This window comes from Gobio gobio, assembly GCF_949357685.1.
Source record: "Gobio gobio genome assembly, chromosome: 19".
NCBI classification, from domain to species: Eukaryota; Metazoa; Chordata; class Actinopteri; order Cypriniformes; family Gobionidae; genus Gobio; species Gobio gobio.
The window spans coordinates 46160839-46174641 of record NC_137112.1 but is presented as its reverse complement, the minus strand read 5'-3'; the positions used below and the strand labels follow the sequence as shown (position 1 = coordinate 46174641).

The 13803-nt window shown below is 42.4% G+C and overlaps 1 protein-coding gene across 1 annotated transcript in view; it reads right to left on the bottom strand.

Annotated features, from left to right (window-relative positions):
* Window positions 1–2128: 2128 nt before the first annotated feature.
* Window positions 2129–13803, bottom strand: part of camta1b (calmodulin binding transcription activator 1b) — a 478032-nt gene continuing 466357 nt past the window's right edge. Inside the window, exons 12-24 of the mRNA XM_079844275.1 lie at window positions 11997–12166; window positions 11693–11907; window positions 11517–11595; window positions 11111–11438; window positions 10481–10905; window positions 9195–9349; window positions 8862–9108; window positions 8194–8265; window positions 8070–8090; window positions 5015–5214; window positions 4392–4466; window positions 4043–4073; window positions 2129–2588 (exon numbers count right to left, since the gene is read on the bottom strand). Coding sequence (XP_079700401.1) covers window positions 2556–2588; window positions 4043–4073; window positions 4392–4466; window positions 5015–5214; window positions 8070–8090; window positions 8194–8265; window positions 8862–9108; window positions 9195–9349; window positions 10481–10905; window positions 11111–11438; window positions 11517–11595; window positions 11693–11907; window positions 11997–12166 — 2051 coding nt within the window. The 3' untranslated portion in view covers window positions 2129–2555. The remainder of the gene's footprint in view (window positions 2589–4042; window positions 4074–4391; window positions 4467–5014; window positions 5215–8069; window positions 8091–8193; window positions 8266–8861; window positions 9109–9194; window positions 9350–10480; window positions 10906–11110; window positions 11439–11516; window positions 11596–11692; window positions 11908–11996; window positions 12167–13803) is intronic.

Sequence of the window (13803 nt, the reverse complement as noted above, 5' to 3'; positions counted from 1 at the left end):
AATTTGGTAGTCACTGAATGAAGAATTTTTGGGTAATATGTCACATTTTACTTTATTTAGCTATCCTCACTTACATAAAGTGTCGTGCACACACTAGTAAAACATTATATCTGGTGTCAGAATAATTTTTGGTTTGACTCTATATACATAATAATTATACACAGCACACACACACACATTATGTGAACACAAACTTTTATTTTGGATGCGATTAATCACGATTAATCGATTCGACAGCACTAAAAAATAAAGCTATGAATAAGAGTAGTATGAACGCATGGCAGTTCTGAGGACAGTCGAAACGTACGTGTTTTGAGCTACATTCACGACCGTTTTGACGCACTCGATTCCTGTTCGAATGTGACATAAGCATGTGAGCACGTGTGTGGGAATCGCCTGCTTGAAAGAACCATTCACAACCCTCGAGTCAATATGGTTTTTAATCACATGACCTACTTTTAAACCTGCCAACTCCATCCAACACCATTGTTCATGTTGAGTTAAAGTAGATGATCAAATGCGAGAACACTTTCTAGTCATGTTATACATGTCAGACATTTCATCCTCTGTATCCGTAACTGTTGGGTGCATGAGTGAAGTTCGGTCATTCAATACTAGTCGTTCCAATACTGTGATAATCTGCTTCTCTGATGAATAGCTTATTTATGTCCTGTAGTACTGGATTCTGGTCACCAGCGGTACAAAAAAAATAAACACTATCTAATTCTCACTAACCCTGAAAAAGAAAGACGGATTTGTTTGGCTCTTCCGCTAAATCTACGGTTTTATCGTGAATCATGTCATGCTTCAGAGAATGTTCTGTGGAAGAACATTTCCAACAAAGTCTTACAGTGAAGTTGCTCAAATCGTATTACAGACCGTTGCCACTACATTTGATCTTTACATTATGTTCAATGTCTTAAAGTTTCATGCACATGGCTCCTTCTTCGCAACCAATATTTACAATATTTACATACAATACAACCGTACATCTTGGGTGTTCAAAGAAAACTATACAATAGATTTTTTTTGTTTGTCTCTTAATGTGTTATAATCCAATTTAGGAATAAAATACTATATATTCTTAAATACAATCCTCTTCGGAAAAAGTTTCTGGCTATCAATGTTCCTTCACCCATCTTTGATATGTACAGGGGACCACTCAATAGTCAAAAATAAGGATTTTTTTTAAGCTTCTGTATAGGGACCCTTCAAAAAGTCAAGAAGTCAAGGCAATGTTCAGTGAAACTCCATTGGGAAAGTTTGTGGCGGCTTTCCGGAGCTCTTTGAAATCAGTAACAATGAAGAAACGTATCACAACACACACGCACACACACACACACACACACACACATACAAATGGAAGATAACCTTTGCAAATATACGTCTGGCGCTGTGGCACAATTGATAGTACAATTCACATTAAAAAAAAAACAAAAAAAAGGTCCGGAGATTCTTTAAAACCTTTTAAACGGTTTCTTTTAAGGTTTAAACAAAAATGCAATAATGCTAAAGGCCAAAAAAACAATAATGCAAATCAAAAAAACAATTGAACAATATAAAAATAATGGTCTTTATAACAATATATTTGGAAACAAACAGGCAACATAGGGCTAGGCTAGTTTGACGGTGCCACAATATCACCATTATGAATGAATGAAAATAAAACACAAAACATTTACGTCAGCATGCAGGAGCGTTTCGCTCAAACACATGCACTGTATCCAGATTCAATTCAACAAACACGGGACACACAAAGTCAGGCCAGCAAAAATGACATTAAGAAAAGGACCCATAAGAAAGTCGAAAACAGTGCACACGAAACAGGTTACCCAGAGGGCTTTGCTTCAGTTTCCCCAAGTTGTTGTCAGAAGTCCCCTAACCCCCATAAAGACAAAGGTAAGACACTGATATTTCAAACCCAGCGTTTTTGCCCTGACCCCATCTACATTCATATGAAGGCTCTCCCTTTGAATGAACGGACAGCATTTGCAAAAACAAAGATTCGTGGAGATTTCAAATACTCTGCATGCATATGGTCACTGAAATGAGGCCTTTTTTTGGTTTACATTTTCTAGGTTTTGTTCTTTTTTTTTTCCCAAGCTGATTGTTGTATTTTTTTTCCTTTCAAAATATAAAAATGTAATCTGAAGCGGCTTCCAGCATGACGTTTTTTTGCCTTCGGTCTGTTCGTGTCGCGGGATATTTTACAAGCGTCGTCGGAATAAAAAGCCTCTGCTCCTTGGTCTTCGTCCGTTTTTTTTCCTTTTTTGTAATCTAAAGAAAAAAATATATGAAGAGTGCAAAAATGCCATGAAGATAATGTCATATTTCCCCAATAGTCTTGATTTCGATTCATCCGTAGCGAGAAAATACACAATGCAGGAGCTGAATCAGAGTTCGACCGTCGCATTTCCGATGATCTTTCGTGTTCCGCTTCTCGGATCATTTTTGCTTTTTCCTAAATTGTTCGTCTCTTGTAAAAACGCAGTGAAGAGGAAGAGAAAGAGTCCGCTCGGAGATGTTACATTGCGACGGGGCTCTTTGCGGCGCTCTCATGTTCCTTGGCCTTTCTCAATTCTTTCGCCCTGAAAATAGACCAAAAAAAAAACAGAGCATTTCAGGGTTAGCCTGATGGTTCACAAGCACTCTGGGCCCTCAAAGGGATCACAGATCATTAGCCAATACACCTGCCAGTTTCATTAGTGTGTCCTCACCGGAATCAGCAAAGAACAACAAATACACCCCGCGATTATTGACAAAGACCTTTAAAGCCTCAGGGAACACAGGACACAGATACAGCGGCTTAAAAAAAGCATTCGACACTTAAGGCGCACTTCATGTCTGAATGTCATTGCATTAGATAGCAATAAATCAAAGCAGGTGTCATGTATTTAAAAGAAAGATAGCAGAAGCGCACAGAAGAACAGAAGGTTTAAATAACTATCAAGTCTATCAGTTGCTCAAAAGTCACGACAAAAATGAGTTCAGCATTTGAGCACATATGACACTCGGTTTGATTTTTGCATCTAATCCAATGATTCACACATTTTTAAGTGTGATTTTAAGCGTCCAAATACATTTTTGGCTGCTGTATAGAACAAATGTCTTTTTGGCAAATTATTTTCTTTGATATCTACTTTCTACATTTAAGAGTCTACAATCGGCAAACACATATTGTTGTTATAAATTGATAAAAACCTGGTATTTAAATGCGAAGTAAACCATCCATCTTAACACTAATACTATAGGATCATAACCTAGAAAGCGTGACAATACATAACTCTAAAATTCATGCACAGTTCATCACAGAAATTACATCAAATTCTTTAATGAAATGTTTATATTTGTCATCATGTTATACGTCTACAGCCCCCAACATTTTAAAGACATTTTAAAAACCCCCAAACACATCTTTAGCTCACAGTTTGACCCCCGTCCCACCCTCAGCCCCCAAATCAAGCTTATAAAAGCTGAAAGAGATGTATAAAACAGGCAGCCAGGCATTCAAGACATTTCCTCTTCCACAGAGAAAGGGATGTTATTTCAAGCATGCCCTGATAGAAGCAAGGCCTCCGTATCTTTAGCATCATGCAATTGCCAAATGCACTACCCAGCAGTCCTTAGTGTTGTCATAAGCATCCTCATTACAAGAGAGATGGAGGAGACTTTTGGGAAGATAGAGGGATCGAAGGAGAGACTGAGAGAAAAAGAGACAGAGAGGGAGAGAGTGCTTTGTTAGTTTTGCCAGTGATGCTTCATCTATGTTTATTTGTTAGTCGGATCCATAGTCCTCTCTCTCTCATATAAGGCTCAGTCAACTCGGGCTCCGGTCAGCCGTCATGCATGCAGGCATAAAGCAATAGAGAAAATAAGATCAAAGAAAAGAGGGAAAGAAAGGACAGATAGAGTCATAGGGAACAGTAGAGTCCGAAATCGAGGTACATGGACATAGAGAACTAGATGAAAGAAAAGGGAGAGACAGAGAGATAAAAGAAGAGAAATCGAGGGGTACGAACTGATTTACTGAGGCTGCACTCACCCGTTTGAATAGTCTATGGTCCATCAAGGGGCTTTGCATAAACAGCAAAACAACACCAGACAGCTATTAGTACACACTGAGGTACGGTTGGGTTGGGGAAATGGGACCAAACACAATAGGGCTTTCTAACAGAGCCATGAAAACACCAAGGTTTGTCTGTTGCTATCCTATGACTCCTGGCAATCGTGTTGGTGTGACTGAGAGAAATGTGCCTCTAACCTTTTTAAACAGCAGGTTATTACAAAAAAACTGAGCAAGTATGCCGTAGTGTGAGTTGTGTGCAAGCTAGAAGAACATCAGGGCCGTGGGAACACAATGCGCCCGGTGGACGTTCTCGCCTTTGGCCTACCTGTGACGGCACCGCAGCAGAAACCGCATGATCTTTCTGGCAGCCTGGTCTTGTCTCTTGGTCAGTAAACTGCTTCTAAAACAAAATGAGCGGCATGAGTGCTTATGCACACTGGAAGAAGAACAATGCATGTACAAAAATGCACGCTAATACTTAGGATTAGGGGGTTTGTTCAGATCCTACTCCAAGTATACGGAAAAGGATCAAACTGCAATTGCTGCAACAGGTTGTGTGACAGCAAATGGCATAGAAAAATAACGACGCTTCTATGTGTACTTGGACTCAAACTGTTAGTGAAGTAAATCATTTCCTGGGGTCCGACTGGCGCTGTTTCAACAACAGATTGTCTCTTAAAGTAAACAGGAGGGTTTTGAATGCTGCCGTTCTTCAGAAAGTTGACTTGGCAGCGTGTCACATTTGAAGTGCTGGGATGTTCTTAGTAATCCATCCAAAAAGACAGCGCACTTAGTAGTAACTCGGGGCACAATGACACTAAGTAAACGTATGCATAACCTCCTGCCCTTTATTTACTATGCAGGTTTGGAATCATTATTCTGTTCATGACTACTGGAGGTGCTCACAAATTTAACCCCATAGGTTTGCCGTGTATGAATGCTTTGTACCTGAGTTTGTGCTGCACCAGTGCAGCTGCGGTGGCTCGGCTGCGTGGGTTCGGCCGGCCGAGCTCTTTGTAGCTGCGGTAATATTGCTGGATCAGCACGGCTGCCCTGCGACTCTGCTGGAACTTCTTCTGCTCGTGGTAGCTGCGGAATTTACTCTGGATAAGGATGGCGGCCAGCGTCATCTTCTTATAAAGTGCATACTGCCAAGAGGACAGAGAAGGAAACTTGTGTGACATGAGAGAGAGAGACGGGGAGATCTGTAGCAAACTACACCTTTAGCCACTTGGCTAATGCAAAACAAATATAATTTTTTTCTCCAACAAACTACAGTCAACATTATATTAGGGGTCATTGCTAGGTGGTTGCTTACTGGCTCAATTCAGAAGTCTCGAGACATGAATTGAGTCCCTCTTTCAGTGCAAAACTATGGATTGCTGCACGATTTGAGCTGTCGTTTATCTTTGTAGCACTATAAATTTTGTTCAAATATGTAACCTAATGCTGCTTTCACATCAAACGCGAATAGAGCGTCAGGAGCAAATGATTTCAATGTTAAGTCGCTGGAAAGGCGAGTTGACGCGCATCTGGAGGTCCTGCGGCACGATAGACGCGATTCCGCGTCATTCGCGAATTGGACGCGTATTGAGCGTCTTGCGCGAGTGGTGCTTTTGTGCATTCACGCGTTTGAAGTGAATTCGCGTCTGACGCCCGAGTTGAATTTTTTTTACTTTGCCGTCAATTCGCGCCGCGTTAACCAATCAGGAGCCTGCGTGCTGCAGTCACGTGGTAAAGTGACGTGATAAGAAATAATTTAAAAATGCATAATTTAAATATACTACTATTGTGTCACAAAATGTAGTTTTAAGACGTTTTCAGGTGAGAATGTAGTTGTTTAAAGCTCAAATCTGTGGTTTATTTATAAAAAGAGATTGCCTATTTAAAAAAATTATCTTGTGTTTTTGGAGTTGTGAGATCCAGTGAATCAGCGGCGCTCAGCGCTCATTAACCCCAGCGAGAGCAGCCTTTCCTCGGCCAGACCTTCTGGCGTTTGCCGCTGGCTCTGATGTCCTGTAGTGGTTTGTCTTGAGTGGATCTAACAGGCGATCTTTGGTGTCATGAATCTATAATTTGTTGTCTGCCAAATCGTTTTGACTGAGGGCAAAGAGAAGTTTCATAACTTAATTTTTTAAAGGATATTTAAATATACATGCAGTGAAGATAATGTAGGAGTTGCCTGGACCACATTTGTGTGGCTATTAATGTTAAATATATAATTTTAATGAAAATTAAAAGAGGCAGAGTGGTGTTTTATGACATATTTCTCCTGGAGCGCCTTGAACGCACATCTATTTCGCTTCAAACGCTCGATTTATATGTGCGTCCAATTCGCTGTGCACGCGCGAATGGATTCAAAATGTTCAAGCGTCCAACTAGACGCGGTAGACACGATTTTGACGCTCTACTCGTGTTTGGTGTGAACGCAGCATAAAAGCTGCAGCCCGTAAGTTTTGCCTCTTTATCGCCATCTCTGTTTGAAACCTGGAATTGCAGTTATTTGCGGAATCATCGGGACGTAGGTTGTGCATCGGCACGGCTCCTCAGCGTGGATGAATCTCATGTTTTGAGGAGTTTGTGTGGCTGTCAGTCACCGCGCCGGTGTGGATACTGTACTTCAGAATCACAGATTCTACGTCTTGGAAGTATGACCAAACTAACTGTCTGCTACTTTAGTTCTGACCAACTGAGAAAAAAAAGCCTTACAACATATCGCACTACCAACGGTGATTAAATCTAACGATCGCTTAGCTCATATCACATCAAACTGTGCAAATCATTATTATTGTTAACACTTTGTTCTCAAATTGTTAAAGTTAACAACATCAGCATTGCATGATTACGTGTATTTAAGCCGGGAGTACACGGTGCGATTTTTTGCAGTCGTACGAGCTCGCGGACAATTTTTTTTCTCTCGGGAGAAATCGCGTGGACATCGTGGATGCTCGTATGGCTGTGGCTCGCAGTGTGTGAGAGGAACTACGAGACGAGCCGAGCACGTTAAAAGCACCTCCCGACCTCACGATAATTTTTAAACATGTTTAAACACGAGGAGTCGCCCCCTATACATGCCAAATCATGTATAACCACGTCACAAAGGCTAGATCGATGAGTATTATTAGGCTATAGCTCAGTGGCTGCAACCATACAGTGTGCATACACTCACACACACACACACACACACACACACACACACACACACACAGAAACACTCACTCACGCGCACCCTCTCTCTCTCTCTGGTTGTTTCTGTTATTTGAACACACATGATTTTTCTTTCTTTTTTCTATCTGAAGCTGTAGCAGCAACATTGAAAGCTCTAGTATCTGTGTTTAGCGAGAAAGCTTGTGTGATTGCCGCCGGCTCGCCGTGCAATACACTTGTGCCGTGTACCAGCTGCTTTGATGCAATTATCAAGTTAACTGACTCTTACCGTGTGCGATATCTCACGACCTCCCGAGTGTCCGAATTCGCACAGTGTACGCCCGCCTGTGTGTATTAGCGTTACCTGTAGATTTTAATTTCTCTACAATCTAATCTTTTGCTTTTGACTGCGGGTGAATCTCCAGTTGTCACTGATGAATGTCGTTTCTGGATTACAATCCGCCATCAAAATGATATGTTTAATTATTCCAGCTGCTGTGAGAAAAGGCTATAAATGATCCGCCACCTGCAGCATCCTCACATGCGATAGCCTACTGGCCCGGACTCCTTCTTTATGTATACAGACGTGACATAATGACGCAGAAAGCTACCAGTACCACTCAAATTATAACACATTATTACAAGCTTACCGTTGTGAATCGGGAAAAGGTAAGGAGATAGTTTTGAACACTGGCTGGTTATGTACTTGCCCAAAATGGAATTTGGATCTTTTTTAACCAAAGAAAGTTACAGACTGCAGCTTTCAGTATAGGAAATAGTAATAGTGATAAAGAAGCACCACTAACAAACTTCCAGTTCAAAGCATAGAAGTTGTAGATGAAGCAGGAAGTGTTACCTTCAAGGCTATCCATGTCAGCTTGAGGAAGAGAGAGAAAGGAATTGAAGGCATTTTTGTAAAGCCTTTAATAATTGACCACTCAAACGTGTACACGGAGAGGTTTCTGAGAGTCTCAGCCTACCTGTTTGTACCTCTTATAACAGCGCTGAATGACAGCAGCTGCCAGTTCCTGCTGCTCCCGAAGCGGACGACCCTGCAGGATGGGAGAGGGGGATAAGGTAGGGTGGAGAGGACAGGAGAGAGATTAGTGTTCACAAGGAGGCCTGCAAGGCCACAGAGATGATGCCATCTGATTCCTTTTGTGCCTGGCCAAGGTGTCCTCTTAGACTGGCAAAGTTGCGTCGATATGCTCTGAAACCTGGGAGAAGGTTATTCTTCAGAGCACGGCGCGCCAGCAGAACACTGCGAGAAATCTGCCCTGAACAACCAATGTGGTGTGGACTCAGGGATACCCGCGCATCCCGTTAAGACAGACAGATAGATAGAGGGAACAATGCAATCATTCCTTATAGCAAGGCCATGCTAAGCTCAAGCAAATTTCCCCATGCTTGTCAACAACACTGACCCTATCTCTGCCTTTTGAGCGCACACCACAACAATCATGTCACCTTTCACGTCACAGGACTGCAAAGATCGGATTAATATACCTTAAGTTCTGGAACACCATACAACACAACACAATACACCAAGACCTTTGAAACCGGACCATCACGAACACTGGCAACACACCACCAATAACCTACATAGGTGACACCTGGTGACTGGCACCTGGGTGAAGCCCTGCCCTACCTTGTACTTGCGGAAGGTGTTCTGGACCTGGCGGGCTGCCTCGTAAAGTTCTCTCTGTTCAGGATCAGACAGGGCCAGCTGGGTCAGGTCGCGCTCCTCCTTGTTGTGGGAGGCGTTGAGAAGCGCAGTCCATTCGGCGGGGGACTGAAAGCCAAGCTTCCCGAGAGGACCGTCGAGTTCCGGCTGTCCTCCACCGTGGACTGAGGCCAGGCCAGGAGAGTGAGTTAAGGGCTTGTTAAACAGGAACCTGGGAATGATTGGGAAAACAATTACATACAAGAACCCAAAGAGAATTATCATGCTTGAGAATAGATGAACTGTATGATGAATCACCTCTCTGCATCTCCAAGGTAACTGGCCAACCAGCTCATAGTGCTGCTGACTCCAACACCATCTAGAGTAGTGTCCGATGCAACAAAGTTTTCCCTCTTGATGCGGTCAGACGTCGCCTCAATGACTTCCTCCGCTAAAGTCATCATATTCATGTTCTGAAACAAATTGATTGGCACTTTTAAAATTGCACCAGTAAATGTAGATGTTCATGAGCTCCAAAAGGTGGTTTACAGGACAGGGCCTGGTTGCATGAAAGCCCTTAAGTTAAGAAACCCCTTAGGTTAATATAGGGTTAAGGGTACCCTTGGTGAAACATGGGTTGCAAGAAAAAACCTAAGGGTCCATTTAAGGAACTTTGAGGCTGTTTTGAGGCTTACTTGAGAGTTTCCTTAAGTTCTGTTTAGTCCTTAGTATTCATTTAGCCCTAAAGAATTATGGGATGAAAACAAGTCATCTGCTGAACTCAAACACGATGGATGATTTCCTGTTAACTGAGGAGGAAGTAGCATACCGATGTGCATTTTGACTAATCAAAATAATCCTGTTGAAAGTATGACGTGAAACAGTGTGTATTGTCAAAAATAAAATAAAAGAAATATTAAACACCAACTTTTTCATATTTTTTTCATCGCTTGTATTAATTATCTCACGCCAGGCTTTCGTCTTGTGCGCAAGAGTGACTGATTATAGATGGCAGGCTTAGGTATTTTCCCCCATCTTTCAAAAAAACTAACTTTTTTCCAGTAGCCTAGTGTAAAGCGCCTAGGACACCAAACGCGTCATTCATTGAATAATCACCAAACAGGCAAAGTGGCATTGGTACGTATTGATGCATATATATAATGTAATCTAATGGAAAACTATGTGAGTGGCACGGCAGGATTTTGAGCATCCTCCAGTGTCGTAGCTGGACTCGTAGAAACAATGTGCACAAATTTTAGCACGCTCCGTGTCGACCATCAGACTGATTTAATATTCTCTATAACTCAAATATTGTAGTATAGCTGTATAGTTTAGTAAGTGTTAAACGTGTCTAAAAGTCAGTGGTCCATTATGTTCTGTTTATTGCATGAGATCTCGTAACTATAGCTCCATTACAGTGTTTTGCCAGAAACTCTTACTTGAGAGGGTGTTATGCAACCGGGCCCAGGTACATAAGATTGCTAACAATATTGCCTCTGAGACACAAGAGAGAAGCCAGAACAAGTTTTGCAAAATCTTCTGACACTACAAAAGAAGCAGTTTTGGAAGTCTACACATGCCAAAGTACCTTCTCTATGCCTCACCTGCAGGTCTCCTGTGTTCTCGAGATTCTCTTGGCTTGTACGCAGATCAGAGATTGTTCCCGCACTAGCGATTTCTCTTAATCTCAGTCTGTTCGCGAGCCTTTCCTTGCCAAGTCCTACAGTTGGCACTCTGCGTCCTGCAGCCTGTCTGGAACCCCAACGCCCACCTCCACAAGTTGAGCCCAGCTTAGTCTGAGACTGCTCACCATCTCCCTGCTCCTTCTCCACAGTACCTTCCCTCGGTTTGGAAGGGCACATTTTAGGCTTGTGGGCCTGTTCTTCTAGTCCGAGAGGGGCAGAGCAGGATTTGCTGGGCCGAGTTTGAAGGGTCTCTGGGTTGGGTTTGTGTTTCTTGCTTAATGGGGCGTCCCCGTGACTAACACTGCTATAGAAACTGGATGGTTCCGACCTGGGTCTCCTCAAGTCTGCAAAGGTGCGAAGAAAGCATCTAAGAGGAAGAACGCTTGACCTAATTGAGTCACTCAACCTGACCCATCTCCTTACAAAGTACTTATTTGTTCATGCAAGGTCTTGTATAGGCTATTTTTAACTTTATGGAAGTAGAACCAACTCAACATGCACATGAAGGACTTTTGAAGTCCAGACAGAATGAATGATTCCAATCCTCACCTGAGCTGGAGCTGGAAGCCGAACTAGCGATGCTGCTTTCTTTCAGCCCAACGGAAGAAGCCTCCGTACCCCATACATTCATCCATCCCTCTGCAGCTGAGGCTTCAGTAGATGGTGAGAAAGGCATGCTGGCAGATGAAGTCAGTGCTCCTGACTGCTGCTCGTCCCTCTGAAGGCTTTCCAGACATTCGGCCAGCTTAGTGTGGCCACGGGATCGGGCTATAGCCAGCGGTAAGCGACCCAAAGAATCTGGGATGGCCAGCGCTCGCCGATCCCATTTATACAAAACCACTGCTGCTTCCATGTGACCCAAAGCACAAGCCCACATCTGAAGAGAAGAAAAGTGGGTTGCATTTAATTTGTACAGCCCCTTTTGTATGTAACAACTCTTAGTGTCAATACTCACCAGTGGGGTACAAGAAAAATGATCCACGTTTAGAGGATCAACTTCAAGTTCCAGGTCAATACTGTCTGCATGCTTAGTGCTGTGAAAACAAACAGAGAGAACAATACAGAACATGTGAATGACGTATATGCAATATATATGGGCATTTAGTGCCAGTACTCAATCAGTATACTCACCGCCACTTGATTAGTGTTTGGATAAGGGTGGTGTAGCCCTGGGCGGCTGCCAGATGAAGAAGAGTCATGCCCCGGAAGGTTTTGGAGTGAATCAGGTGCTTGGACTTGGCCCAGCAGGCGCGGTTCATCATCTTTTCACAAACTACCACCACACGGCTCTCAAAGGAGCTACCAGCCGGACCTTGACCCTGGCTCTGACTCTGACCTGGTGAGAACTACAGCAAACAATAAAGAACCAAGTCAATTCTAAGAATCTAATGGTGATGGATCTAATGGAGCAAGACAGTGTAGCTCAAAATGATACCTGTGCCTGTTCAGAATTGCTTCTTCCTCCTTCTCCTCCTCCTGTTCCGCTTCCTCCGCTCTCAGATGGTCCTCCACCACCCTGTTGCTGCTGCTGTTGACCGGCCATCTCTGCCATCCTTCGCTCCATCTGCTCTAGGCGTTCCAGGATGGACATTCTGAACTGGTTATCTGCATAAAACACAATGGGAATTTAGACCGCTGTGCATACATATCAAACAACTAATTTTTCATATTATAAACACTGTAGGACTTTGAAATCAACATAAAATGATAATTTACTTTCTTAATACACATTCCTGGTCTTATTGTGCATGATTCATCAGTGCAAGTTATTCCAAAGGAAAAAAAAAGTTTGTCTTCATAATCATTCCTTGTTGGCTGACACCACCAATGCCATTTATAGGGCGTCCACACTGGCAGTATTGGTTCTACAAGGTATTTCAACTGCAGTATTCTGATGGAAAGAAAAGGAGGAAAATCACTAGAATGAATACCAAAACATTAGTCCCGTCGTATATTTTTTCCTGTTTATCCTGTTTAAAATGTCACGTTACAGATGTAAAATGTGTAGCAAATTTTGATACCCTATATGGGCAAAGACTTTGTATATAGGAAGACGGTGCACTTGATTACTTATGAATGGGAGAAAATGCAACGCCCAATATGCTAAATAAGCCCCGCCTTCAAAATGAAAGAGCCAATCGTTGATTAGTAAACTCACGTGTCACGTGTTAGAAGCTCTGGTTGCTATAGAAACAGGCAGTGTTCTGAGACGCACGTTTAGGATTAGCTTTGTCCAGACTGAAAAAGGCATTTTTTTGGTCATGATTCGAACCCTTAGAAACAAAATTTATTAGACAGTTGTTGTCAAATTTCATTGGTGATTTCAAATATGATGTTTAACCGTTAGCTGGGCGAACGGTTTTGGAGAATTTGATGTTTCCCCATTTAAAGAGATGCACTTGCATGCCCAAGAGGGGTTTCAAAGATGGCCGCCGAATGAAATGACTTTGATATGGGTCAATTATAAGATGCTCATTTTAATGTTCGGATTAGAGTATTACGTTTTTCAAAAATACAACGCAATTCAAAAATTTGTAATTTCTGAATTCTTTTTTTGCTCTAGAACAAATTATATTCTTAAAAGCAGTCACATTTTTTTTTACATTTACAAAACCAACATAAATACAAAGATGACATTTATAAGACATTTCTACTCTTCAACATCTCAAACATTCATTACTATTTCTCATTGACCCATATACATCTGTCCAAATCAAATAGTAGTCCTTTGTAGCCTGACAATCCAAAGCCACATCAAGATGTTGGGTCTGGGAACACACCATTGGCAGGGCTCAATCCAAGGGGCGGGATAAACGCTTGTCTTTCAGATTCCCTCTGCACGCAATAGGATAGCGCTACAACCAACCAGAGCGCTATCAGACAACAATCACAAGCGGGTTGTGGCAGAGTCCCATGCGTTTTCTCACCAGTGGAGCTAGTTGATAGAATAAACTTTTGGTGTATCCGGTCGGCAAAACTCCGAACACATCTTCCTTTCTTAAGAATGACTTCAGTGCCGTTCTTTGTTAGCAGGGAAGTAGCAGAAATTCATACGGAATCTGCCATCATTATGTTAAGCCCGCCCACCGACTCCATACACGATGTGATTGGCCTAACTAGAGTTTGGCTTTTCCAGCTCGCACACCAACGGAGAGCTGCTAGACGACCCTGGATGCAAATTACATTTGCTGCCGCTAGGGTGCGTCAAGATTTCTAGGCTACATCTTTTGTCCACTTAAAAA